The 26794-nt window shown below is 39.6% G+C and overlaps 4 protein-coding genes across 4 annotated transcripts; all 4 read right to left on the reverse strand.

The window, feature by feature from the left end:
- Nucleotides 1–2239: 2239 nt before the first annotated feature.
- LOC140926930 (transmembrane prolyl 4-hydroxylase-like) lies at nucleotides 2240–9725 on the reverse strand. The gene is made up of 11 exons (XM_073376604.1): nucleotides 9455–9725; nucleotides 8831–8909; nucleotides 8308–8439; nucleotides 7213–7289; nucleotides 6599–6660; nucleotides 5881–5915; nucleotides 5526–5691; nucleotides 4347–4404; nucleotides 3827–3966; nucleotides 3217–3307; nucleotides 2240–2698 (listed from the first exon to the last, which is right to left on the reverse strand). Exons 1-11 carry the CDS (start codon nucleotides 9677–9679, stop codon nucleotides 2417–2419), a joined length of 1347 nt encoding a protein of 448 aa, XP_073232705.1. The 5' UTR covers nucleotides 9680–9725; the 3' UTR covers nucleotides 2240–2416.
- Nucleotides 9726–11444: 1719 nt separating this feature from the next.
- Nucleotides 11445–21014, reverse strand: LOC140926931 (transmembrane prolyl 4-hydroxylase-like). The gene is made up of 11 exons (XM_073376605.1): nucleotides 20783–21014; nucleotides 19510–19588; nucleotides 18750–18881; nucleotides 17180–17256; nucleotides 16007–16068; nucleotides 15571–15605; nucleotides 15316–15481; nucleotides 15134–15191; nucleotides 13976–14112; nucleotides 12535–12625; nucleotides 11445–11762 (listed from the first exon to the last, which is right to left on the reverse strand). The coding sequence occupies exons 1-11, from the start codon at nucleotides 21002–21004 to the stop codon at nucleotides 11484–11486; spliced, it is 1338 nt and encodes a 445-aa protein (XP_073232706.1). The 5' UTR covers nucleotides 21005–21014; the 3' UTR covers nucleotides 11445–11483.
- Nucleotides 21015–23266: 2252 nt separating this feature from the next.
- Nucleotides 23267–24247, reverse strand: LOC140926932 (gamma-interferon-inducible lysosomal thiol reductase-like). The gene has a single exon (XM_073376606.1). It carries the CDS (start codon nucleotides 24146–24148, stop codon nucleotides 23474–23476), a length of 675 nt encoding a protein of 224 aa, XP_073232707.1. The 5' UTR covers nucleotides 24149–24247; the 3' UTR covers nucleotides 23267–23473.
- Nucleotides 24248–25753: 1506 nt separating this feature from the next.
- On the reverse strand, nucleotides 25754–26632 carry LOC140928497 (gamma-interferon-inducible lysosomal thiol reductase-like). The gene has a single exon (XM_073378253.1). The coding sequence runs from the start codon at nucleotides 26601–26603 to the stop codon at nucleotides 25914–25916; it is 690 nt and encodes a 229-aa protein (XP_073234354.1). The 5' UTR covers nucleotides 26604–26632; the 3' UTR covers nucleotides 25754–25913.
- Nucleotides 26633–26794: the final 162 nt, after the last annotated feature.

Below are 26794 nucleotides of genomic sequence, written 5' to 3' on the forward strand. Positions count from 1 at the left end.
TGTACGCGCATATAAAGTTACATGCGACAACTTCGCAAATGCAGCCACGTCGTTACCCCAGCATTTCTTGATCATAATAGTCCAGAAAACAGATCTCAAACCACTGCAGCTTGTAAAAAGTGAATGAAGTCCTCCATTACAATAGCTGTCAGTTCCGTCTGTAACAATGAAATTCTTACGGATCGACTCAACAAAATACAGCTGCGTACAGTCTGATGTTCAATTAATTTCTACTTCTGTAGTAAACAAACCATGAACGTATTCTTTCATTGTATGTTCGCATGAATATGTGTTGACTTTTCCTGTAAAACAACTTTCATAAGTTATCATGTAATGAGTGCAAAAACTCGTGTTTTGAAGTGCTGTTGTTTGTTGTTTGACTGAACTGAGTTTTGAGAAAGTTCAACGCTATTAAATCGTGAGTCATGATTGGCTTATGATGACTTTAGAGAGAAGACGTGACTTGATCACGGTACTAGAACCATACTTTTTACCTAAAACACTCCATTCTTCTAGAAGTTATTTTATAAAAGCAATAGACCACACTTTCTATGGGTTTACCGGCGTGATAACCCACTTGGGATGTTGGGAGAACACTCGAAAAGCTTGTAAATCACTCGCCTTCGGCTCGTGATTTACAAACTTTTCTCTTGTTCTCCCAACATCCCGCGTGGGTTATCACGCCGGTAAACCCATAGAAAGTGTGGTCTATTGCTTAATTAACTTACATGGACCAGTGTCCAAGACCGTTTATCTAGCACTCCTATAGTTTTGTTTTTTTTTTTTCCTCGCCTCCTCCGCACCCCCCTTTTTCTTACAGTATTCCTAGCAATGTGCTTTCTTCTCCCCCAAACAGCAAGGTTTAATAGGATTAGACCTAGAGGGAGTAAAAGATCAGGGAGGGAACTGCAAGGAGGTCATTTCTTTCACCTCCCCACCTCTTATGGCTGCGAGCCTGACGAAGTTTTCTCGAGGGCTAAACCGTCACTTGCGAGGAAAATGACACACTAAGGGAAGAGAGAATTTCCTTGTGGATGGGGCGTTTTCAGACGCGCTCGCGTATTTCAATCAGACAGTCACTCTACTTTCCTTTAGGGAAATATTAGGCAGTAATTTTTTATTTAGTTTACTACTCATACTACACCAGGTTACCTTCGTCGCTTACTGGTGATTGTTTAGATACCGGTCCCTATAAGCTACAGCACTCTAATATGACCCCCTAGTACGACTAGAAAAGCTTAAAATAGCTAGGTTCAAGCTGAACAAGGAGGAATTACTGGACAGTGTAAAAGTAATCCTGTCGGGCGATCTTCTTATTATTATTCTTTTTGTTTCGGAGAAGCACGAAATTCGAGAAAAGCAAAGGGAAAAAAGGAAGTAGCCTGTTCACAGACCCTCTATTTCCGTCAAGCGCGCGTCATAAAACATAAATCGCGAAAAGAACGAAAAGAAAAATAAAACAACGTCCGTGTACAGGCTGAAAGGAACCGCCCTATTCCCCCCTCCTCTTAACGAGAAAAAGGATGAAGGACCGCTTGATCGCAGGTTAAAGTAATCCCTGCAGCTTTCATACAAGGTTTTTGTCGAAAGTTACACGGTACAAGATACCTCGTCTAATTTTCACCAATTATGTATGACGTATATTCATATTGATGAATGCCACGTATGTTTACCCAAATGTGGCAATCACATCATCGCTCTACTTAAAGTCAAGCTTTTGCCGGGGATTTAGAAGTAGATTTTCGTATTCCTGGCGTGCCGAACTTAACGAGGTGGGTTTCATTAAATACAGCTAAAAGTAATTTACCCATATCACAGAAAGATGTATCCATTAAGGCATCTATTATCTTTGTAATAACGCGTGTTTGTGCTCAAAAACGTTTTACACTTTAATTATGGTTTTTGAATTCCGTCTTACTTACAGATATTGGGGATTCATTTTTCGCACACCCTTCGCCACGCTTCCAAGCTCTTTAACATAGAAACTAAGTTTGATTGTAAGAATAACTCGCCGCAAAGGTTGCTTACCATAACGATCCGTACAAAGTACTACACAAATCAGCTGAACAGACGTAAAAGAGTGGAAAAATTACAATGCCCTGAAAGCATCCCAAACGAACTCCGCGAACCATTTGATTTTCCAAACGGGATTTCCGGTTTTTCGAAAAAAGTCGGTTATTCACACTATTGGTAAGAATTCAAGATCACCTATAGGCTTTTTAAAAATATACTTAGATACGAGTGTCATTTAATCAGATTTTTATGTTATGGTACTTTTCTTTAATTATAAAATCAAAACTTCACTAGGTGTTAGTCAAAGAGCCGTTTCAAAAATAATTTATAGCTTGTATATTTCCAATAGTTGTTTCATAATTAACTACGGACAGTTAACTATCGGCTTGTAAGAAAGAAAGCATTAGAAGTCAAATTTCTTCAACCATGTACTTGGAATATGGGCTCCATCCTTGTATGGTGCCGTGATCCAGTTATTTGCGATCCACTTTTCTCCTTTCAGTATATCACATCCGCCATGCAAACTATATTCGTCTCTAGGCCCCAACCAGCCACTTTCTTCATCAAGCAAGTGGTTGTACCACATGATTGCAGTTCCCTTGCGTGGACTGACTACTAGATTACCCTTGTGACAATTGTGACTAAGGTTGTAGTAGTCTAGCTTACCACGACTTGCGGTCATTTCCTAAAAAGGTAAAGTTTTTGCGTCATTAACCATTCATCAAGACTATGTTGTCCAGAAAACTGGGTGACAAATTTTAAAACAGATTCCCTGAACGTCTGGGATAAACTGCATTTCAACTATATAGCAAATGTTTGTAAATAGAAGGGCTTGGTTCAAGCTTCAGAAAAGACTTTTCGGGAAAATCCCCTGTAATCAGTTGTTAACTATCAAGCTGCTTTTTTTGTAGTCCAATTTCTGTAAGCTCTCTGTCTATCGAAATCACAAATATAAGATGCAAGTTTTCTTTGATCGTATCCAAGTGAATTTACTCACAATAACCCATAATAAGCACACATCATTTCAATCTACAGATACCTGAAAACAGGAGCCGATTAGTAGGAAAATTACTCGCTGCATTTTAAGTTGCCAATGCTCTCTAGTACTGAAAGGTAATATCACATTTTGTTGGATAGCTTAAATCAAGACCCATTACAGGGAGGCCAACAAGTACAGCTGATTTATACCAACAACTTACTTACATGAATGTCTAAAGTGGCATTGTCCGCCATTGGGAAGGCTGTCTCGCCTCCTTCTTCAACGTCATTAAGATAATATAGTATTGTGATGTATCTGAAAAGATGAGTAACAGTTATACGTAGAAAATGATGGCCGAGGCCGAATGTTAGCACACAGCTGATGATTGGGGACGCCTTTAAGGAAAGTTGCTTGGCAAAGGGCTATTGACTCACTCCCGCTTAGCACGGATTTTAACCTAGCCGTTTGCGTACAAATGTAGTTGCCAGAGAATTCGCGCTCTAGTTTTTATTTGACAGATACGATTCGCCGTATTTGAAAGGCTTATCGAAAGAACTTATGGTCATTCTTTCAAGGTTCACTTCACAGTTGGACTTTCACCGTTCTTAAGACTCGCATCTCTGTTGTCATTCTGTTGGCGCGAATGCTGAAGGCAAAGTTTACGCGTCGTCTACAAGAGCAAATACAATAATAAAAATAAAATAATAGTTAGGTCCTGTTGTTATGCATTTTTTCCTTAGTCCCATTTAAATTACTCCGCCTGGGCGTCAAGATTATATATACTGAGAATAATGTTTCCGTCGAACTCAACGGTACGAATTTGGAGACTATCACCTGCATATCCTACAGCTCTGTCCCTTTGCAAAAACTTTTATAACGTCCTCATGCAAATGACAGCACTTTGCATCCGTCCTTTCATGAGTTTCAGAGTCAAAGTGTGCGTGGTAGTGACCACTTTGTCCATAATGAACAATCTGTCAAGATGAAAAAGTAAATTCAAGTGAACCTTAACAAACTTCGTTACAACATTAGCAAACACAATTGGTTTGGACAGGAGTTAGAAGCGCTATACAACTTTGGAGTAAGCTGGGCCTGATTTAGTCTTCTATGCAGCCGTTCTTGTGTCATCACGCATTACGTTGCATGACGACACAGAGGACGGCTTCGCAGAAGACTAGGCCTGATGATGGTACGGAGTTGGCTAGTTAAAGAAGTATATTTTCACACTTGCTTGCTTCAAAAATGGTTATTAACAAGTATTTCCAGTTTTTCTTGCTGCATATTCTTGCACATCTGATAGTGACAACAGTATTGAACTTCTTTATGAGTGATTCAACAGCATAGTTTGTATGACCTGCAATCTCTCACTTCCGTAGATGATTTCTCGTGGAAGTCTTGTAAGTTCCACAACTCTAAAAATAAAAAAAATGTTTATCACAATATTTTACTAGCATTTTCAGTTTTGAATTCTGTATAATCCAGTGGGGGGGGGGGGGGGGGGGGGGGGGGTCTCCAAAAAGATTTTTTCGGCCCTTCGGGCCACAGTTTGGTCTAAAAATAATGCGGGGACCGGGGCCCCTCCCCTGGATCCGCCACTGTAATCCTTTTCACAAGGGGATCCTTCAAACCCTTAAATCCAGCATGGAAGGGGAGGCAGCAGTTTGAAATGTTCAACCTGTCTGATATACTAAGAGATGATAACAGGAAAGAGAGTCTTTGAGTCTTATTTTCAAAAAAAGTTACCGTAGAATTCCGAAAATAAGCCCCTCCATGTATAAGCCCCTCTAAATATAAGCCCCCCAAACACGTAACGCAAAAAGCCTCCGTTAAATCGCCCCTCCAAATATAAGCCCCCCGGGGGCTTGTACTTGGAAGTCTCCCTCAAATACAAAGTAAAACAAAGCAAAAACGGTAAATTTCCTTTCAACTATAAGGCTAGCCCAGTCGATTTTGAAACGCAAATTTCCCACCATAGATAAGCCCCTCCGAATATAAGCCCCCTCAAAAATAAGCCTGCCAAAAAGGGCCTTTGAAAAATATAAGCCCCAGGGCTTATTTTTGGAATTTTAAGGTATTTTTAGAATTATGCAAACCATGCGAAAACAGTTTCTGGTAAACTGGTTGACTCCCGGGGGACTCGCTTTCATGATTGAGGGCGCCAAAGCGAGGCGGAGTCAACAAATGAAATAAAAGGCAGCCTAGATGGAGGGACTATGTGGAGGGACTTTGATTTGGTAAACCATTCAAACTGGTTTAAACTTCTACAAAAACGGGTCCTTTACCCGACCGCGACCGCGACCGCGTGACCACCGTTTTTGTTGGAACAGGAAAGTGGAGACGTAGCATTGCGACCTCTTTTATGATCTCTTGTTATACTTATTGCATTTGAACACCATCGTACATTTAACTCTTGATTATTAAGGACAGTTTTGTGCACCAAAGTTCTTACTGAATTTCCTACTCTAAAATAATGACAACTCTGATAGATGGGCAGTTTGGTCTTGGACCTGTTTTGACTGTATTTTGTTCTCACCTTTCTGTTATCCTATTTAAGACTGGATCGTCTAAGCCTCTCTGATTAACCCAGGTCTGTTCACTGAATCGTGCTCTGTGGAGCGGATGTGACAGAGTTGTTTTATATAGTAGGTCACTTAATCCCAAGGTATTCATCTGCTCAAATTCCTCTGGCGTGGCAAATCCTTAACAATGAAAGGAAGTAATCAATGAAGATTATTTTTCAACTTTTTTTTGGGCGGACAATGACAGATAAAAGAATTGCGATGTTGAATTAATCGCTAAAGAGTCTCATGAACGACTGGGGAGATAAAATGTGTGGCTAATTCTTATCACTTGTTTGAAACAGATCAGAACTCACAAAGAGATATTACCATCATCAAATTCCGTCACGTTGATATTTTGGAGTCTGAAAAGAAAGTCGAAGAAGATAATTGACCAATGTTGTCCCAGATATTCTTAATAATGTTTTGATGAAGAGCTTCAACAACAGCCATCAAAAATCAATGGAACAAAGAACTTTTATATACCTCAACGTATCCCACACCATTGAAAATAGAGGAGCAGTGGTGTAATTTTCTTTTAATCTAATAGAAAGCCCAAAATTTAGAGCACCAATTACCAATTACACCCATCCTCGTCTACAAGCTCTCATTAAGGGAACCCTTGCAAGCGGATGGCTCTACTAACGACCTTCCAATCTACAATCGCACCATTTATTTAATTCATGAAAGCGACAATTTCAGACTGGCCGAGGCACTTTCGCCGGGAGCCTGAATTACTCTTTTCTTTCGTTTCTAATTCTGCACGGTAAGGGTAAGGATACCACCAGCTAGGGAGAAATTTAATTGTTTGTTCTATTATATCCCAAATAATATGATATATTTTTTTTCGTAGGGAGATAAAGCGATAAAACGAACATTGACATAGCGCGGTGGTATTTTTCCATCATTAACAATATATTAGTAACTAGCGTTGTCCTATCATGTACACTTGTGTCGCACGTGAACAACCTCTCAATTCGGTTTGCTACAATCTACATGCGTTGGGTCATAATGAACAAGTAGGACGAGCTTATAAAGAAACACTTACAATTGCAGCGTTTCTTCTTTTGTTAGAATGAGATAGTGATATCGTTTAGCGAAGGCCGCGACCTGTATTGAAGAAGAATAACAACATCTTTAGTTAGATTTGTACTCATTCTACTCAGGGTGCCTCATAATTCATCATTTAATTAATTCGGTACCTTTGATCTCACTCTACTGGCGAGGAATGTATTTTATTGTAAAAGAAATTGTGGTGAATCATTGTTGAAGGCAATACCCGACCATCAAGATGAACTGCTAATAAATCATATTTGCTACTTTAAAAACTTAATTAAGCATTTGTAGCATCAAATTACACTGCGGCAGGTATATACAAGAATGTCATTACTGACGGGTATCAAGGTTTTAACAGTGGAAATAAATGACTCCCATTGGCCGAATCAATGGCTCATTCAGCAGCTTGGAAGTTAGTGAGATGATCGAAACTTCAAAAGTGATTCAAAGAGAGAAATGGATTTTAAAACTGTTATAAATAGTATAACGTGCCAATTATTTTAACACCATCTCCTCGATCCCTTTTCAAGTATACAAGAGACCAAAAACTGACGAGTTCAGTAACAAATAATGCAGCCAACTATTTTCTAATAAAAATCTCCTTACCTCTTCCAGAGTGACTTTCTCGTCTTTGTTGACATCGAAACCTTCAAAGTATCCACTCATTCCTTCCCCTTTACCAGCTGTAATCAGTAGAGCATGCACTCATTAGCTTTTCCTTTTGCTTTACTAATGAAATTTACTCAGTCTGCTTAAGGTATAATTATATCTCAGTTTAAAACTGACAATATGATGGTCGCAGTGAAGAGTGAGAGAGGGAACGGAAGAAAAGTGCTGACAAGCACGTTTTTCCTTAGTACAGTGTAAACTCGATTTAACGAAGAGCCGAATGACTGACAAAATTTGTTCGCTAAAGAGTTTTCGTCATATCGAGGTTCTTTTCCATATATTTTACTATTACTGAAAATCATTCGTTATGTCCAGGACTTCGTTATATAGAGGTTCGATCGTTAAATCGAGGTTCTACTGTTTACAAAAATTTTCAGTTTGAGTTGACAAATAAATCAGTCTTACTCCCTCGAAGATGGACGCCTTTGGGACCGCCACTAAGAGAAGTCCGGCTTTAATACAGATAGTCAAATACAGGAAGAAACAAAGCAAGCGATCGACTGTAGGTGTCCGTACGTTTTACTGAGGTGTCCGTCCTATAGAGTTGTCCTTTGAGAGGTCGGTAGCCTTCGTAGCAAGCGTTTCCGTTTGCTTTCGGAGCAAATAAAAGAAAGACCGAGGAACGGAATTTTTGGTTTTGGCCGCGAGAGAAATGAAACGAGACCCAAAAAATGTTTTACTTGAGCAATTTCTTGCTTGGTCTTTGACTTTCGTTCCTCGTTCTTTTCTCCTGAACCGCACGGAAACGCTTGCTACGCAGGCTAAGAGGCCGGGGAGTCGGCAATCGGTGATTCACCGGCACACATGTATTGCATAATGAGTTTTCCACAATTGCTCGCTACGCTGAAGCGAAAAAAAAAAATAAAATAAGACGGAACATAAAGAAGAAAGAACCCCTTGTTAGGTTACTTGGAGCCCCCCTTTGCATGCGATGGCAATTAAGATCCATGAAGTGCAACAGGGAACAGCTCAGTCTCAGTTTATTTCATTTAGATAACATTGTTACTGACATTAATTCGACTGTGTTCTTACTTCGAATATCGGGGATGGTAAATTCCTCGAGAGACTGGAGTCCTCCACGAGCCACGCTAGAAATAAGTCCAGTGTTTTGTGCCAGATGAATGATGTGATCGCATTCTTCGTCGGGTAGGAAATTTGGGATTTCTTGAAATGAAAAGCATTGGTAAGAATATCAGGAAATCGGGTCTAAACACTTAAGAAAGTTCTAATCTTGTGACCTTCCAGGCGCCTGCATTAAATAGACATTAGTATCACCCTCCTTTTATTTTCGAATTTTAAAAATCTTTGGCTACTGAAATGCTTCGTGGAAATTCTTCTGCTAAGAACACCTTTTCCTGGCCCCGGTATAAAACGTTAATTTGCAGTCCCTTATGGCCTCCAAAAAAAATGTTTTTTCCGCAGCTACACAAGACAGAGAACTACGTAAACAACCCATTTAGAAGAGAGCGTTCTTTCAATGGGTCATTTTATTTTAGTTTCATTTGGAAGTTGTAATATCAACTAAATCGTAACTAGTACGTTATAACTTTCTCACCAAACACTGGTGGTCTCAAGGCTCTTGTTATTCGTTTCCTTATCCCGTCCCCGAGATCCACTTCCTCCACGTGACCAACCTGCAGCCAGATGATACGGCTATCGTCACCAGGGCATTTTAACAATTGAAGGTTGCTATGGAAACAGGTCGAGGCCAGCGATTCCCCCTCAAACAGTCGTTTTCATTAGAGATCGATGGAACAACCCGCCTTTTACTGTAATTAGCAATTGCCTTTTAGGTTCCTATTAGATTGACAGTTTCTGTCTAATTAATACTTGTGTAAACCCATTCTTGCAAAGTAGGATAAAGCTGCAGGGTACTATGGGCGAATAATGATTCAGGTAATAATACAGGTCAGATACGAGCGCATTCTGTTGCAATCTAACCGTGGGCTGGCTTTAGAAATTTCGATAATTTCAGCAATCGCTCGCTCAGGAAAGAGAGAGATCTAGTCTTGGTAAGTGAAAGTGCATGTGTATGTTATTCATTTGCTTCCGGGTACAACTTTGGAAACATTTGGTTTAGAAATGCAAAGGTTATAGAAATTCTTCAGGCTTGTTGCAGCCTGGTATCCGTTTTTAAAAAATGAAATAAAATCAAATTATCATAACTTAAAATCCAAACCTTTACGCCGTCTATTCTTGTCAAGCCTGCCTTTCTTCCGATCATGCAAGGCTCGTCACCATGAGAATCGAATTTCTTGAAGTCGCAAACGGCGTCTTTGTTCCTAGTAAACCTACATACGCTATACTCCTTGCCTGTTCCATAGAATTGGTTATCACATTCAGCGAAAATATTGAAAAGAAAAACTGACAGACATAATTCGACTAACAGACTAAACATAACCATGATTTACCTATTTTAAATCTAAATAATCATTGTGAACTTTTTAGACTTCAGGTGCTATTAGTATGGTGGTACCCGTTGTAAATTAAGCTTTATAAATTATGAATTGATAGCGGAAGTCGTTTATCACGCTACATGGACATGGATATTCTCCTTATTGTAACAATTCAATTTTTATTCCTTTTTGGGGAGAATTTACTCACTGATGATGATAATAACCGTACAGTAATTGAAGCGGAACTTTTACTAGACTTGTATCAGTGAAAACGATCTTGGAACTGGAACAATGACACATGCACTGTGATATCACACACGGCAGAAAAGAACGCTCATTGTTATTGAACCTTGTTTTTGTGGCTTGGTTCATATTGAAACTGAGCCACGTGGCGGGTACCATTATTATTCATCGTAAGCCACCCTTACCAAAGCAATAACCTTCTAGACACTTTAAGTCAAGGCGATAATTTCACCAGAAATAGGAGTTATTCAATGTCTGCAAAAGCACTCAAGTTGTAAATGCTAATCTCAATGGATTGTTGAATGCTGTAAGACTAACACAAATAGAGATTAGAAATCTCAAAACGTCACCCAGGTTTAATCAATTAAGCAGTATGAAAACATTAAAAGTTTTTTTGTGTAATTGAATGTTTTATTTTTTCGTAATTTGCCCCCGAGCCAATTGCAAAGATATTTCTGACAATTAATTAAGGTTGTTCAAATATCCGCCTGGTATTAGCCTGTTGATCATTTTTCTATTTTTTATTTTCATCTCACCAGTTTAATTTTGTTTGATCTACTTATCCACTTATACCAAGGTACCTAACAGTAAAATGATTGGTTCTTGGAAGTGGAGCGTTGATTAACTTCCGTAACCTTAATTTTCATAGCGTTTTTTTTTCTAACCCCAGTTTTATTATGAACACTTCTAGAAAATAAGGATAAGAACAAAACAAACAAGCAAATACTGAAACAATAATAGCCTCCGGCATTCGCAAAAATGTTTTTAACACTTGCTGGAACTGCCGGAATATTGAGTGGAAGCACCCCTGTCAACCAATGGAACTAAAAGAGAAAGCGTACGGATGGCTAACAAAAAAAATTCTTTTCTTTTATGGCACTATTCTCCATCATTTTGAAATTTTACTTCTTTCTTCGCTTTAATTCACATTTAATGAAGTTTAATGAATCTGGAATCCCACTAACGATTGAAATATGGAATCTAAGTTCCAGTGACAAACAATCCGGAATCCACTGGTATCTACTGCGTAGAATCCATAATCCAATACTGCCTGGGATTCCATTACATGGGGCGATCTCCATGAGCGCGCTATTTTTGACGCATTTGAGGAGAGTTGATGTTAACGAGTTTCGGGTTAAGAGTTATGCTATTTTGAGTCTCCAACCACGAAAACCAATATTTTTATATTTTTCTAAAATTTTAATTCTTTTGGCAGAAATAATTCACATCAATTTTCTTATCTACCTAGTATAAGCTCTCAATGAGCAAAAAATAAAGGAAATCAATTTTTAAAAACTGTTACCAGTCAATGCTCGATGGCTGTTGCTCTTAAAATGGGTGCAACATGGCGACCCAGCTACTCCCTTCCCTTGAAAGGCCATAACAGCTCACTTGCCCTGTTTAAAGGTTAGTACGCTTACAGCTAACTGTGAATCCAAAAACGATTCGGGGATTCTGAGTCCGCGGAATTTGCGGTCTAGAGCTGATACTTTACGTGATAGAGACCCTGCAAAGGCACTTACTTCACTGTAGACAGCAGGAAAATGTATAACAAATGGAGAAATCATGTTAGTGCTTGAAAGTAAGCCAGGTGCTTTTTATATGGACCTCGTCCTTATATGGTGCTGTTACCCAGTTATTTGCGATCCATTTTTCTCCTTTCAGTATGTCACATCCACCATGTAAACTATATTCGTCCATTTCTCCAAGCCAACCGCTTTCTTCATCCATAAGATGATTGTACCACATGATCGCCGTTCCTTTCCGGGGACTAAGCACGAGATTGCCCTTGTGGCAGTTGTGGCTAAGGTTATAAAAGTCCAACTTTGCGCGGCTATTTCTGAGATACTGTTGAAGACAAGGGTATAATCACAGTGCTATTTCTAAAACGCTGGCCAATTATTCATCATGGGTGTCACCTGTTTTCAGTTTAATCTCATGAACGATTTCTTAGATATTGCAACACAAGACTAAAAGACTACAAAGATAAATGTCGACCTATCTACCAAAAATGCCCAGAATCTGTTGCTTAAATTCTATTCGTTTTAAAAACATACATGTCATTCTTGAAGCCTGATGAGAGATTGGCACTGGTTAGGGCCAGATAAATCTACATTTTGTAATAGAGGATTATTTTCACCAAACCAGCAATTATAAGGTAGACTTCGAGCAGTCTCTTATTTTTCTTTGCAAAGTTACTACAACGCAAAACGTAAGCGTCGAAGCCGCTTGGCGCGAGAAACGAGGGCGTAAGCCCGAGAAGAAAATATAACAGACTGCTGACATTTCTCGTCTCGTCTCGATCGCCATATAATAACATCGTGGTTTGCAATCGCGCTGGATGAGATCAAGAACCAGACGGATTTTAAGAGAAAAGGCGGACTGCAAGCAGTCTAATTATAGGGTAAATGTGACAAGAAATCAGTTTGTAGGTGTTTCACATTTTGTACTAGTTCGCTAAATATTAAGGACGCTTTCATCTGAAGGACGAAAAATGAAAATACAAAAATAATAAAAATAAAAAAAACTACAAGAGCCATCTTTTAACTGCAAAATCTTTGGATGGACTGTACGATAATCGAATGCAACCGGAGAGGGACTCTCTCAGTTACTGACTTACTTCCATGTCTAATGTTTTGTTGTCCGCAACAGGAAAAGCTGTTTCTCCTCCAGCCTCCACATCATTAAGATAATACAATATGGTTATGTACCTAAGGAGGAGATTCAGTATGTATGTAAGTATGGAAAATTCGTTGACTCTTGACTAGTACTCTAGCTACCTCGCTTTTATAAATTAATTATTAGGACCGTTTATCCGAGGAAAAATAAGACGCGTCTTAAATAAGATGCTAACTTTCCGCATAAGCGGCACATTTCGTCTAAAATAAGACGCAACTTAGCTAAGACGAGTCTTATTTTAGAACAGCCCTTAACACCTGTTCTTAGATAAGATGCGTCTTAGCTAAGGCGAGAAAAACTTCGTATAAATGACCCTCGCGTCTTACGTAAGACGCGAACACATAGTACGCATGCGTTAATTTTTGGAGGAAAAATTATCGCTTGCCCCACGGTGGACTGGCAGGCCACTGGCTGCGAAAAATTGTTTACAAATTACAACGCGTTTTCGTTTCCTTACCTCTTCGGCTTTATTTTTTTTCTTCGCTCAAATACAATGAGCACGCCGTTAAAGCTAAAAAGAAACACTTGGTCCATCGCGGAGGAAAAAGATTTTTTGTTATTATGTAAGGAGAAGGCGATAACAGACCTCCTGGACAAATGCATAACATCTGCTGGTGTAAGCCTACCCTTTTAACTTCAAACTATCACAATTTATATTGACTAATCAATCTTCTATCTTCGTATTATAAACTTACACTTTAAAAGTAAGTTTAAGTATACAGAAGACTTAGATAAGACATGCTCGTATAAATTAATGGTCCAGTTCGCGTCTTATTTAAGACGCGTCCCAGTATCAAAACGCGTCCTTTTCCTCGAATAAATGGCCCTATTATCTTGCATGGCATTTGATGCCTTCAAGTGTTTTTGACGTACAAATAAAAATCTTTAATTTTTGCAGCTTGTATTTAGCATTTATTATTGACTCATCCATTCATTTATTCACTTACTCGTTTACCTCAAATTATTTAAGTAAAAAGACTAGTTTGAACTTCAGTAACGCGCCTTTAAAAGAGATGAGGCTAACCTCTGTTAACGAAAAAATCCTAATTTACAAAGTTAAACATTTATTAATAGTTCAGATAGTTGCTTATTAAATGTGAAAGAAGTTATTTTTATACCAAATAGGGTCTAATTTCGGCAAGAGCGAAACAGCTTTTAATGAATAGGAATTAGCCACACAGGGCGGCAAACTTCCATTTTGTTTTTATTTTGTTATATTATCCACTTATGTGGTACTATATCTAGCCTGAAAACTTTACAGCTTGCATTTAGACTGGTTAAGATTTAAGGCTTCAAAAGGTAGGGAGCCGGGCGGATTACAGGTCGCCCAAGGCCTCCACTCCCTCTCTCTCGCCACGTGTTGCTATGAACTTTTACCTTACCTGCAAAGTCTGCAAGGACTTTCAAAGCTGAGCATTACTGCTTCATCAACTTGATGGCAGCAAGGAACGTGGCTCATAGTGTGAGTCTCAGAATCAAAATGCGCATTGTAATGGCCGTTCTTGTCATAATACACAACCTAAACGAAATTAACGCAAAGGTCAATTAAAAATATTAAGGTATGAGCTTGCTTGACACCAACATAGAAACTGACTACTTCAGGTAGTTGTCTTTGAATTTCCACAAAAGCAAATAGATTTCCTCAAATTTTGTACCATCGATTTCCACACAATTTTACACAAGCTGCAATCTCAACGATCATAGGAAGGACTCTGAAATATTCAAAACTTAGGTAAGACCACAAGTAGCAGATCCTGGCGAAGTATCTATACAAAAATTGCCCCCGTAGCGCAAAAAAATGCACAACAATCGTGCCATAATTGTATAATTGCGTTATTGTCACTATATTCTATTTGCTTAAATAGTTGTCGTCCATTGGGGGAACGAAAAATTGTAAAATAAATATCTTTAAAAATGTTAGCAATGAAACATTCGATAATTTAAACCTAACATTTGTAAGGTAAGGTATGAGCGAAATAACTCTTTTCTGAATAGAGTACTAAAGTGATGACGTCATAAAAATGAAATTTCTAAAATTATGGGATTTGTCAGGATATTCTCAAAGAACAATGTCCAAGAGGCCTACTTGCCAAAAACGAGCATTTGGGGGCAAATTGACTCTGAGATCGTAGCCCAGTTATACTCAGAAAACTCCATACAAATCCTTCTAATTTTTTTTTGGGTCGACGGGAAAAAATTTAGAACGGTTTGTATGGAGTTTTGTAAGCATAACTGGACTACAATCTCAGAGACAATTTTAAAGGAGCATTTATACAGTCAAACAATAACAAGGGGTTTCCGCAGTGACGGTTTAATCCGTAAATAACACTGCAAAAAAAAAACTATTTCGAAACTATTCCATGCAAATTTTAACTTTTAAATTTGAAAATCAGCCACTGGAATAGATAGATAAAGATTTGCACTGACGCGAGCTGCATTGGATTCTTGAGGTATAGGACAATTCTCTACCCTTTCATACCCCCAAAAAGCCGGGTTTAGTTCTCTTCATTTGATTGTGGTAAAAAAAAAAAAAACTTCACCTGTATTCGCTCGCTTCCGTAAATGATCTCTTTTGGTAGCTTGGTTAATTTGATCACTCTGTAGGAATATAAACGTGAAAATATGCTATAACACTGCGCTGATCATTAGACACGTTGGAAGTAAAATGCAATGACCTTGTAATTACCAAGTGCATGGCTTCACCACTTCTTCAATTCTTTACCTTTCCATTATTCTATCCAATACAGGATCCCTTAGATATCTCTGGTTAATCCAAGTCTGATCGCTATACCGAGACCTGTACTTTGGATGAGTTTTGCTAGCAACGTACATCATGGTATCCGCGCCACGCGTGTTCATATTTTCGAACTCTTTGAACGTGATGACACCTGCAGAGTAAACGAATGGGCTGATTCGTCAACTTAAAATTAAGTTTTTCAATTTTTACGCACAAAATGCCATCTGCCCATGTACTTACCGTCATCTAATTCAGTCACATTCACTTTGTGAAGTCTGTTAAGCGGACAAAAAAAATATCTTTTTAGTTCATCAAAAGACAAAAAAAGCATTTTTGCTATCTATGGTCACTCTCTATGTCTGTGGACGAAACCTAAAATTTGACGTTCATTCGTCAGTGTTAGATTTAGGTATTACTATTGCAGGGTCCCAAATCCGCGTGGTTGAGAAGAAAATTAAAATTAAGGGGTTTAGGGTTGTATGAAAGTAAAGGAAAGATAAATTTTCCACTTTCTCTCCCCACTCAGGCTTCGAGCAGGTTAGAGCGTACTCAGCCCGAGAAGCCACTCCACCTACAAGTACATTATTTCTATCTTTATCTGGTACAATTGCAAAGTCATATTTCTGCATGTGAAGGGTCAAGTAGCGACTTTGAATACTTCTAAAAAATCACTTACATTTCTATTAGATCACCTTCACTAAATATGACATACATGTATCTTTTAGCGAAATCAATCACCTGTTCAAAAAGAAAATGATAAAACCTTACAAAGTGCTTTTTTAAACTGAGAGTGTGGCGCAGCGCTTGTGGAAGCACCAGTGGAAGAGTATATATACCGTATTTTCTCGATTAAACGCCGGACCCCGATTAAACGCCGGCCTCGTTTATACGTCGGGTCAAAACTGCCGGGGGCGTTTGTTCGCGGTCCCGGCGTTTAATCGAAGTCCCGGCGTTTATTTGCGTCGAGCCAACAAGTGCAGATATTCACTAGAAAAGCACTGCTATGACACGTACCTGTACGGTATACTGCTTTTGTTATTTTAATAAATGCTTAACGAACAAGTCTGACGTAACATTAACTGCGATGTACATGCTGTACAACAAAACAAAATTGAAAATATATAGCAATGTTCACGTTCCTGTTGTTATGACTGACGCACTCTCTTTCTTTCGTTGTAGTACGTGCTCGCTGTCCTCGCTGTCGAGGATCCCTCCAGCGTTTGTTTATTAGTTGTTTTAGCCTTGTCAAAAATTGTCGTTTCTGGGTGGAAATCGCGCAGTGAACAGTAATAGGGACATTGCGACATTGCCGTTTTTAAACTTTAAACGTTTTGTTCTATTTGCATAAATACTGATTACAATATACACGTGCCGTATGTAATGCCGTATGTAATAACGAATGTATGAGATACAGGGACATTATGTCAGGTCGGGTCCAAGGGAGAAATCGTCCCGCCTTGACAAACTGCGCACGGGTCTCAAAGAATGTGAAATAATACATCAACCTAAAAATGATGAAAATTTTACTTCATTAATAAACGCCGGACCCCGATTAAACGCCGGCTTCAAATAAACGCCGGGTCCCTGAGGCCAAGTTTTAAATAAACGCCAGGGGCGTTTAATCGAGAAAATGCGGTACTCACTAGAGTGTAAGACAATCGACAAAAACAACAACAAAAACAAAAACAAAACAAGGAAAAACAACAAATTAATGTGAGTTACTTCTGAGAGAAAAAAAAAATAGTCTTGTCAGGTTTCACGCGCAACGCACCAGTCCTCCTACAAAGAATATTCGGTTTCAAATCGAGGCGGACGCTCTTGAAAAAGACAATCATGAACTCAACCATACCTCTTCAACTGTAACTTTTCCGTCATAGTTTATATCCCAAGCTTCAAAAATCCCTGCCGCACCTTCTCCTTTTCCGCCTACAAAGTAGTAGATGATGAAAAAGACGAAGGAGGTGGAGAAGGCAATTAGCGAGGAGCAGCTATATTCCCTTAGTAAATGATGCAAACATATACGAGGTTAAGCACCATTCCATTTGGTACACCACGTACCTCGAGTTAAAGAAGTACTCAACTCACAGTAAAGTGATCGTTTTTCGTCAAAGCGCTCAGAAAAATGCATGAAAATATATATTTCTCAGAAAAAGTACCTGATGTGCCTTGAATGAAAAGAAGCTTTTCTGCTAGGTATGTCCTCTCAGAAAATCCTTACTTCAGTTCTACAGTCATCAGAAATTCCTTTTATTTTCATATACTCCCTCAGAAAATTTAGCAAAGGTGTGTATAATAGATAGATTTATCCAGGGCTAAAGGCGAAGCTCTCGATAATATTTATAGTTTGTTTAAAAAAGAAAACACAATCTCGTGTAATGCTAAGCGGCTAAGGCAACGCCGGAGAATTGACGGTGAAAAACAACAATATGTCTAATTAGCAAAAAAGCAACTTTGTTCGTGCAGCACACTTTTCTTGTACAATTCTTTGCCGTTGTTTTGCACGACTACAACGTGAAAGTTCCAAAAAGTTCTTATAGTTACACATTTTATGGCGGAAATGTCGTACGTGTTCTCATTTACTATTTTTTACTGCCGCTCATTTTCACCTTCCAATAGTGGCCGCTAGCATTTCTTATTTTCTCACTGCCACTGCAAAATTCTCATGTTGTTCTTCCAACAAAAAAAATGTCTCCTTTGTTGTTTATCTCTTGCTCTAGATCTCTCTCCCTTTTTCTCGTTGATTCGCTGGCCTGCCGCTTACTTTCTCTTTTTCTCTGTCTTTCTCTTGCTCTATTTTCCAAATTTGTGGACATCATAATTAATCTAAACTTAATACTTCAGACAACACGGATACAGAAACAACTTCCGCTTTCCCTTATCGTCTTTATTGCCTCTTCAGTTGTCTCTGCTTTAAAAGACTCGGGTGGCTATGCGATTTCCAGCCAAAATAACCACGAGTTGCATTTGGGTTGCCATACTTGTTGATTGGGTTATTTTACATTGGCATGCCTGTGGTGCGGACGGACGGTCGGAGGCGGTCGGTGCACGGTCACGTGCTTACCAAATTTTCTGGGATGGATAGATTTTCTTAGCTATGGGACTCCGCCCACGCGCGTGTACTTTGTGCGCGCGTGGAGCTCCGCTATTATAATGGAATAGCCCTCTCTGTTCTTATAGTCTGATCATAAGAAGGTAAGAGATTAGATCGAAGGGTTGTCGGTTTTGTGTGCGATTTGTCCGTCAAAAGAGGAAAATTTTCTAAGTCACCAGGTGAGAATTGTTACTGATTATTATTATTATTATTATTATTATTATATATATATTTTTTTTTTTTGACTAGTAGCGTTAATTTTATAATCGATACATGCACATGTGATGTAATTTTTTCAGGTCTTAGCTACATGCATGTAGCTACTTACTTTCAACTTTTGGTACTTCCAAGTCTTTCTTTGGCGTCAATCCCCCGCGAGCGATACTTGATTCAAGGCCATTTTGCTCAGCCAGCTTTATTATGTAGTCACATTCTTCGTTTGTCAAAAAGTGAGGAATTTCTGTTGTGGTGAAAAGCACATGTTCCCTGGTTAGTTTTAAGACTGAGTTTTCACGAATTGCCTTTATCTCCTAGTTAGAAAAAGTGTTAAAAACCTGTAAGGGAGCGTTAACCTCAAAATCCAACCAACTGATTAAAGGAGGCAAGCCATCTGCTATGTCTGCAGCCTAGCTACATTGCCTGCATGCGCTTTTGCTTCTGGTCTCCGGAATACTGGACTTTGGAATCCGGAATTCAGCCGTGTAAGGAATCTGGAATCCCGCTAACTATTGGAGTCCGAAATACAAGTCCCACTGACAAAGGGTGTCCGGAATATATACACATCTTGCATGGAATCTAAAATCAAAGACTGTCTTGGATTACATTACAACTGGCCATGGGTGATAACTAAGGTACAGCTAGGATCGTCTGACCATAATGCAAATGTATACTGGTTATGCGGAGCATTTTCAGATATGCAAGAGAAATCTGCGTCACACTTCAACAAATCTACAAAACGAAGAATTGTTGCAAACACAGTAAAGCCTTTGATATAAAAGAACACATATGCCTTGGGGTGTGGTGCAACCCATCAACACCATGGTGTATATAGTTAACTGCCGATGACTTTGAATATGAATGTATCTTACCAAATAAAAGTGGCTTCATTGCTCTCGTAATTCGGTCTCTCCAGCAATCTCCTAAGTCTACTTCCTCCACATAACCAACCTGTGTAATTATCAATAAACGTAGTATGACCACTCACGTGTTGGGTGTTGGACGATCCAAACTCATTCAGACGAACGTAACTGAGCCAGACGTCGAACTTTTCATGAACTTAACATACCAAGTTTGGTTCGTCTCATGAAAGGTCCGTCGTTTGGCCTAGGCCTAAGACACAGATCTCTGACAACATGCACAGCAATAGCCTCGTTATTTTGTGAGACAGCCTCAGTTTAAACGTATCTCACTCGCAATACCAACGGTGAGCAATGGGCCACTCGAAAGCCTACCTCTACGAGTCAGTCTATCTCAACTAGGAACTTTGATATCTATTGACGCGACGGCAACGAGAAAGTCGCTTAAAAAAGTGAATTTGTCATTTTTCAGTCTTTATCGCGATTATTCTTACCCATGCCCTTTGTCAAATGTTGGTGAATCCTCCCGAAGCTGAATTACAAGGTACCATATTCAAGTTCATATAGAGAAATAAAATTTCGTCGTTGCTTGTTTACGAGCTCCACAAAAAGTGCAAAGTTGTTGTTTTGCTTATTAAACCTATTGTTTTTGTTTGTTTGTTTGTTTGTTTGATGTTCTCGTTGCGGTCACGTCAGTTGGATCTTAAATTCGCTTAGTTGAAGAAAGAAGGAGTCTTCGAGGTGGAGTTTGGGAAAGGGGTAACTGAGAAAAGCAACCTTGTAACTAAGACTATAGTGCAATCCACCACGCAGTCACCAAGATCTAGGGACTGAGGAGGACTGGAAAATAGCGATAACAGTAGATTTTAATTATGCGACGAATATACTAACATTCAAATCTGATAAAAGTACTGACGGGATTTATTTCTCTATACTTTACCGTTCCAGGCCGGTGATGAATGCAAGCATGATTACAAGGATCACAAAACGATTAACCACAGATAAACGACATCCTGGTGTAGTTAGCATTTATGACAAAGGATCATAACAAAAAATATTTTAAAATTTAAATGCATACCGATCTGAGATCAAGCACAGAAGTAAAGCTGGTTTAAACTTGTACTGTTAAACAACACAAGACATTCACGCAACATCAGGAGACACCCCGAAGAACTCGCTCACTGGCAAACGGTCTGTTTTCGAAAATAGCACTTATCGGATAGAGTCATCCTTTCAAAGCCTACGTTTAAGAAAAATTGCAAATAGATGAGTTGAATTAGCTTACCTTAAAGCCATCTAATCGTGTAAGACCACTTCGTCCTACAAATGTCGGACCACCGTCTTCCCGATCTTCAAGAAGGCGTGTTTCGGAATTACAAGCATGGTCCCTAGCGTCGCAACTTTTTGTCTCAGACGCGAGTGAATCAGAATATAAATTACAACATACTAAATTAAGGCTAAGTAAGGAGAAGAGTTTGAAAATCCTGATACAAAATAAAGGAACCATAGTTGACGCTTTCAAGGCGAGAACGTTTTGAATAGTAGTTGCCATGCATGGTACCAGACGAACCCACCAAGCAAACTCAATGAATCATTAAAAATCATCATTGACTTTGTTTCAATTAATTTTCTCGGTTTGCACAACTATATTCATAGTCAAAGAAATTTTACATTTGGGAAAGTGTTCGAAAATAGTCATATTCTTCTTTTGCCTCCATGCTTGAGCAGAGCACAATTAAAAACTTTTTTAACTTGATTATCACAGCTCATGTTTGTTTTCTAATTAAATGCTTGAAATCAACAGGTTGAACCGCACCAACAAAAACACTTGAGCTTTGCCAAAATACAAAAAAGGAACATTTTGTTCTATTGCTTTAAATCTCAAAACGTTTCGCAAGAAACCAATTCATTTCATTGGCTGTTCCAGTGTCCGCGAATTCAAAGCCATGAGCTTAAATAAAGAATCGACTTAAACTAAAACTTGAGATTGGAGTTCTCCTTTGCTTTAAGTCATGAGCACGTGTTTAGAAGGAACATTTTGTTCTATTGCTTTAAATCTCAAAACGTTTCGCAAGAAACCAATTCATTTCATTGGCTGTTCCAGTGTCCGCGAATTCAAAGCCATGAGCTTAAATGAATAATCGACTTAAACTAAAACTTGAGATTGGAGTTCTCCTTTGCTTTAAGTCATGAGCACGTGTTTGGAAGTGACCTGTCGTTTAGTCCTCAGTTTACAGTTAGAAAACACAAGAAGGCTCTAAGTTTTCTGTTTGCTTTAAATCAAATCGATGCAATAAAATGTATTACAGTTATCTGATGAACACATGAAGCCATGGCGGTAATGCATCGTAATCACGAGCCGTTGTCGTATCTGACGTACAGTGTTTCAGAAATCCATGCCATTGAAGAGCCCGACACTTGTCTGGGCTTCCTGGCGAGTCTTAACGTAGGGTCCAAACCTCCTACCTCCTTTAGTTTGCCTTCCCTCCCAGCCCTCTTCCCACCGCAACAACCTCCCCCCCCCCCAACACCAACACCACAGTGTTGTTACATGATTTCTCCCACTTTTAGCACTTCACAGTCTGCGCTAACTTTTCACAAGAATAAGTGCAAATGAATGGGATAATGCCATCGGTGCCTCACTGATACCTGCTTTATATTTACTCTTTTGACCTTTCTTGGTCTAAAGCTTTCAAGGGCGAAAACACTCATGTCTTTCAAGTCTAAAACACTCCCTTATTCGCACGAGTATGAGCTGAAAAGCCACGGTGTGGTTTTCAGGGTCTTACGACAAGAAAGGATAACCTCATTCTCTCTTGGTCTTAAAAGAGGTTGAAGGCTGGCCATCCTGGTGGCAACAAAATAGATCTGGGCGTAGTTAATCGAAAGAAATCGATATTGTACTTGGTGTGGCGAAAGCTGTTATTTCACTGTGCATCTTTAGGATTTCATAAATTAAAAAAGCTGCATTAAAGGGGCTGTGTCACGGCAGTCTAGTTCATTTTGTTTGCCAATTACTCGCCCTCAATGGCTACGGAACGTAAGCAAAGAAATTACATGGAAATGACAAAATCACAGACTCGAGACAAACAAATACGTGTCTCCTGAGCATTATTTTTGAAGTTGCAAACAGCAGAGATCAATTTTGAAAATCCGTTAGGCTGAACAGTTTTCAAAAACCCTCATTTCAATCCGTTTCAATCTTCTTCAGTTTTGCGGCCTATCCGTGGCATCTGTTGTATTGTGTTATTTTAATGTTTTAAGCGGTTATTTTTGTGTTTCTTTAATTTAACGGGCATTTTGCAATAACCTGATTTGACTGAATTTCGTGACACAGCTCCTTTGATGCCGTGCAGACAACATCGCGTTAATGTTGAATTTCTACCAAATGACTTAAGTCTTTTCCAATAACATTGATAGTAATCGGTAACAGTCGATAAATCAATAATTGTCGATTTTTATGGGAAATCGTTGTTAATCAAAGTCAAAATTTTTTATCGATTTCTATACATTGATATCGGAATTCGATTTTCATCGATTACTATCGATTGTTACAGATAAACGTTTTATCGATTAACTACGCCTGGCAACAATCTACCCTCTCTGGGAAAGTATTTCGTAGACACCATGGGCTCAGTTACAAGTTTGCCCAGAGAACTGAAGTGCTTGAGGGAGATTTAATGGATGTGTGACAACGCCATATGCAGTGTATAATTAGGAATAAAATAACACTACCAACACACACAAAGGGTCATTAAGCAAGAATGTGTGAAAGTTCAGTTATTGCATTTATTTCTTGTCACAGTGGACTCTGAAGGGTTGTACCGTACTAACCTAGTTAGTCATATATAGAATGATTGCACAAGAAAAGAAAAAAAAAGATCAGAAACCTAACGCAAGAAAATACTTTCTCCAATGTCTGTAGTTCTCATGATGTGGGTTATGACCATGACAAGTTATAAACGAGGGAATTCTGTCACGCAACTTTGTAGCAGCGGTTATGTATGGCTTCTTTTTCCTGACACGCAGAAGGCTTGGGACCTTGAAAAGTGCTACACACCAGTCCTAGTAAATCGAACGTGGCCTTTTCCTGTATATCCTCCGTGTGTTTGCCGTTCAGCGTCACCCATGGAACGTAATAATGACGTGGATTCAGAGCGTTCGTCTTCAGCGCCATTTTATGCTCGAGGGCATTTCCCTGGGGACCACTTTGACACTTGTCGATTGCTGTAAAATCAATTCCTTGTTGGCTGGCACACTTCTCTGCTACAGAACGTGGGTCACCACTCTCGATATTTACCTCAACGCAGTGAATGAAAGGCATATAAGAGGTTACATTCTGCAGGATGGAAATAGCGCAAGTCTCGATCAAGTTTCCCACGCATTCTTGAGGACCGTGCTGGCAATTGAAACGCCATTCACTTCCATCTTGAGTCTCTTCGGCATTGCCATAAGGGACCAGCGTTATGTCCATGATTTGGCTAACCTTCTGGAATGTCGGATAAAGCTGGTCTCTGATGAAATCTCTGCATCCTCCACAATAGCTCTCATAATACAAAGCTATTTCTACTCTGGGAGCTGCTGCTGGAGCTGCGACAGTGAGCAACGGAAGTGTGATGAACAGGGCAGCGCAGATGCGTAGCAAGACCATGATTCGTCAAGAGAGATTCTTTTGAATTTTCAGCAAAGGTGAGACATTCGAGAGGAGCGGACTTCAACCTTTATACTATCTTGAGTGCGCGCGCACGTTTTTCAGTCAAACCGCGTGATAATGTCATGACTCTTTGATGTATTGTTGTTGCGCCATGGTGATGTACCCCGTGTAAATAATATATGCACTTGTACTTGTTATTTATGCGTGAGGTCCGTAAACGTAAAGAAATCTTGACCGGACATGGTTGTTCAATAAAGGAGTGATTGTAAGGCCTAGAAGCTTTTTTTTGTTTTTGTTGCTAAACGAAAGAGAGAAATCCCCCCGCGGGCAAGATTATAGACCCATCTTGTCAACGTCTCGGGCAGCCAATTAGAGCACACGATTTGCTTCGTCTTATTAAACTCGTGATTTTGACATGACTTCCTTCCTCGTTGAGATGATGTAATATGTATATCTGGTTTTCTTTGTCGAAGTTACCTTCGCATTCAAGTGAAACTCTATTTATCAGTTGACCGATTTACAGGAAGTTGAAGAGAATTTTTCATTTCCGTTGCTAAGGGACGGACCATTAGAAAAGTTATGCCGGGGCGGGGGGGGGGGGGGGGGGGGGAGCGAAGTACACTATTTGGACAAGGGAAAATTAAATGAAAAAAAATTCATGCACGCCAATTAATCCTAAAAAATATTCATGTTATGGCCTAAAAAAATTCATACAAGGAATTTGATAACGAAAAGAAAATCCTGCGACTCGAAAATTCCCCTCTCCCCGCCCCCCATAACTTTTCTAAATGGTCCGTCCCAGTAAGAAAACGACTGCGGGAGACGACAGGAGGGAAATTTGACTCCTGTTTTGTTCAATCAATCTCGAATTGATTGACATTAGCAATAAAATGCAACAGTTGTGGTCGAACATAGTCTGCTTCACAGCCGTGTTTAGAGTCGTCACGCAGCGCTCCTCCACTAGAAGCTACTAGACTAGGTCGAACACAGAGTTAATCTATTTTACTTCCTTCCTTGTGACACATTTCCTTTTCAATAATAACTCTAAGGATTCTTCTAAAATTTTGATTTTCTCCTCCGTGCCACCCCAGGGTGGCACGGAGTCGGTGGTGTAGACATAAAGGAGATTAGATCATCTTAGATCATCTTAGCTCATCTTAGGGTAGGGGATCATTCCGGGGTCGGAATCATTTCGGGGACTGTACAGATCTCTCAGGTGTCTGTGCGTTGTGTTGTTTGTTCCATGGACTAGGTCGAAGGCAGGCGGCACAAATACCCCCGTGTGGTTAAAAAAAACATGATCTTCTAATCCCAACAATAAATACGCGCAGAAGTTCTACTTTCCGCTTTAACCTATTTTCTTAAACATGTTCTTGCTTTCTGCTTGGTTACTTTCCCCATCCAATATGATTATAGCGATGTAGGACTAACTCCGAAGTCGGGAATCTTTTTGAGTGTAGTGGTCTATAAAAACCCGCGATCAGGCAAATCATCAATCTGTCCACTCTCTATCATAAAAATGCATTTAATAAAAGGGAGCGGTTTGTGAGACAAGGACGAGGTTTTGCGAGACGAGGACATCCCATAAAAAGAACGGCAGTCTGCATTAGCTACAGCAGTTTATTTTCAATTACAGTGTAATGAGTACATTTCTCTAAACAGCAACAACAGCTTCGGACCGAGACGTGCTCCTTGATGTTATGTACTATACGGCTTCGGACTTTCTAAATGATCTACAGCGAGAAAATAAAAGGAGAATTCACTAAATGTGTATGTGCTTCTCATTCTTGTAACAGCGACCAATCTGCTGTTGTTCGCACGCCGATGGCTTGGGTCCGGTGTAGTATTTGCAGACAAGCTTCAGCAAGTTATTCTCTGCCTCCCTCTGCAGCTTCTCAGTGTGTTTTCCGTTCAGGGTCACCCACGGAACGTACTGGTGTTGTGGTTTAAGTGCGTTCGTTTTTACTGCCATCTGATGCTCCAGACTGTTTCCCTGGGGACCACTCACGCATGTCTCGATCGGAGAATAGTCAATTCCCAAGGATTTGGCGCATTTCTCAGCTATCTCAGCGGGTTGCGGATCCTCTGATTTCTCCGTGTTCTCCTCAAAACAGTGAATGAAAGGAAAAGACACCGAAATGTTCTTCAGCAGAGCAATAGCGCATGTCTCAATCAGGTTCCCTTGGCATTCCTTCGGTCCATGTTGGCACTCGAAGACCCATTTGTCTCCTGATCGCCTTTCTTCTGCGTTTCCATACGGTACAAGCGTAAGATTAAAGATCTCGCCGACCTTGAGGTAAGTTGGATAAAGCTGCTTGCGAATAAACAGCTGGCAGTCAGGACAAAGGCTTTCAAAATACAGAGCCAGGGACACCTTGGGTGCCTCGGGTGGCGAACATGATACAAAACCAGAAGAAAGGCAAATGAGGCCCGCCAACAAAACGCCAAACATGTTTGCCTGCCTTGGCACAGTGTACGTATTTCTCCGGCCGATTGAAGCTTATAAACAAGAACCTTTTCAGTAAAGGTTATGCAATCGTGTCATATTACGAAAACCACATGATCTTAGGCATATCACCTGGTGTCACGAATGTATAAAAATACATTGAAAAGGAAAACAAAAAAAACACCAAAAAACAAGCG

Source organism: Porites lutea, chromosome 2 (assembly GCF_958299795.1).
Source record: "Porites lutea chromosome 2, jaPorLute2.1, whole genome shotgun sequence".
Lineage (NCBI taxonomy): Eukaryota > Metazoa > Cnidaria > Anthozoa > Scleractinia > Poritidae > Porites > Porites lutea.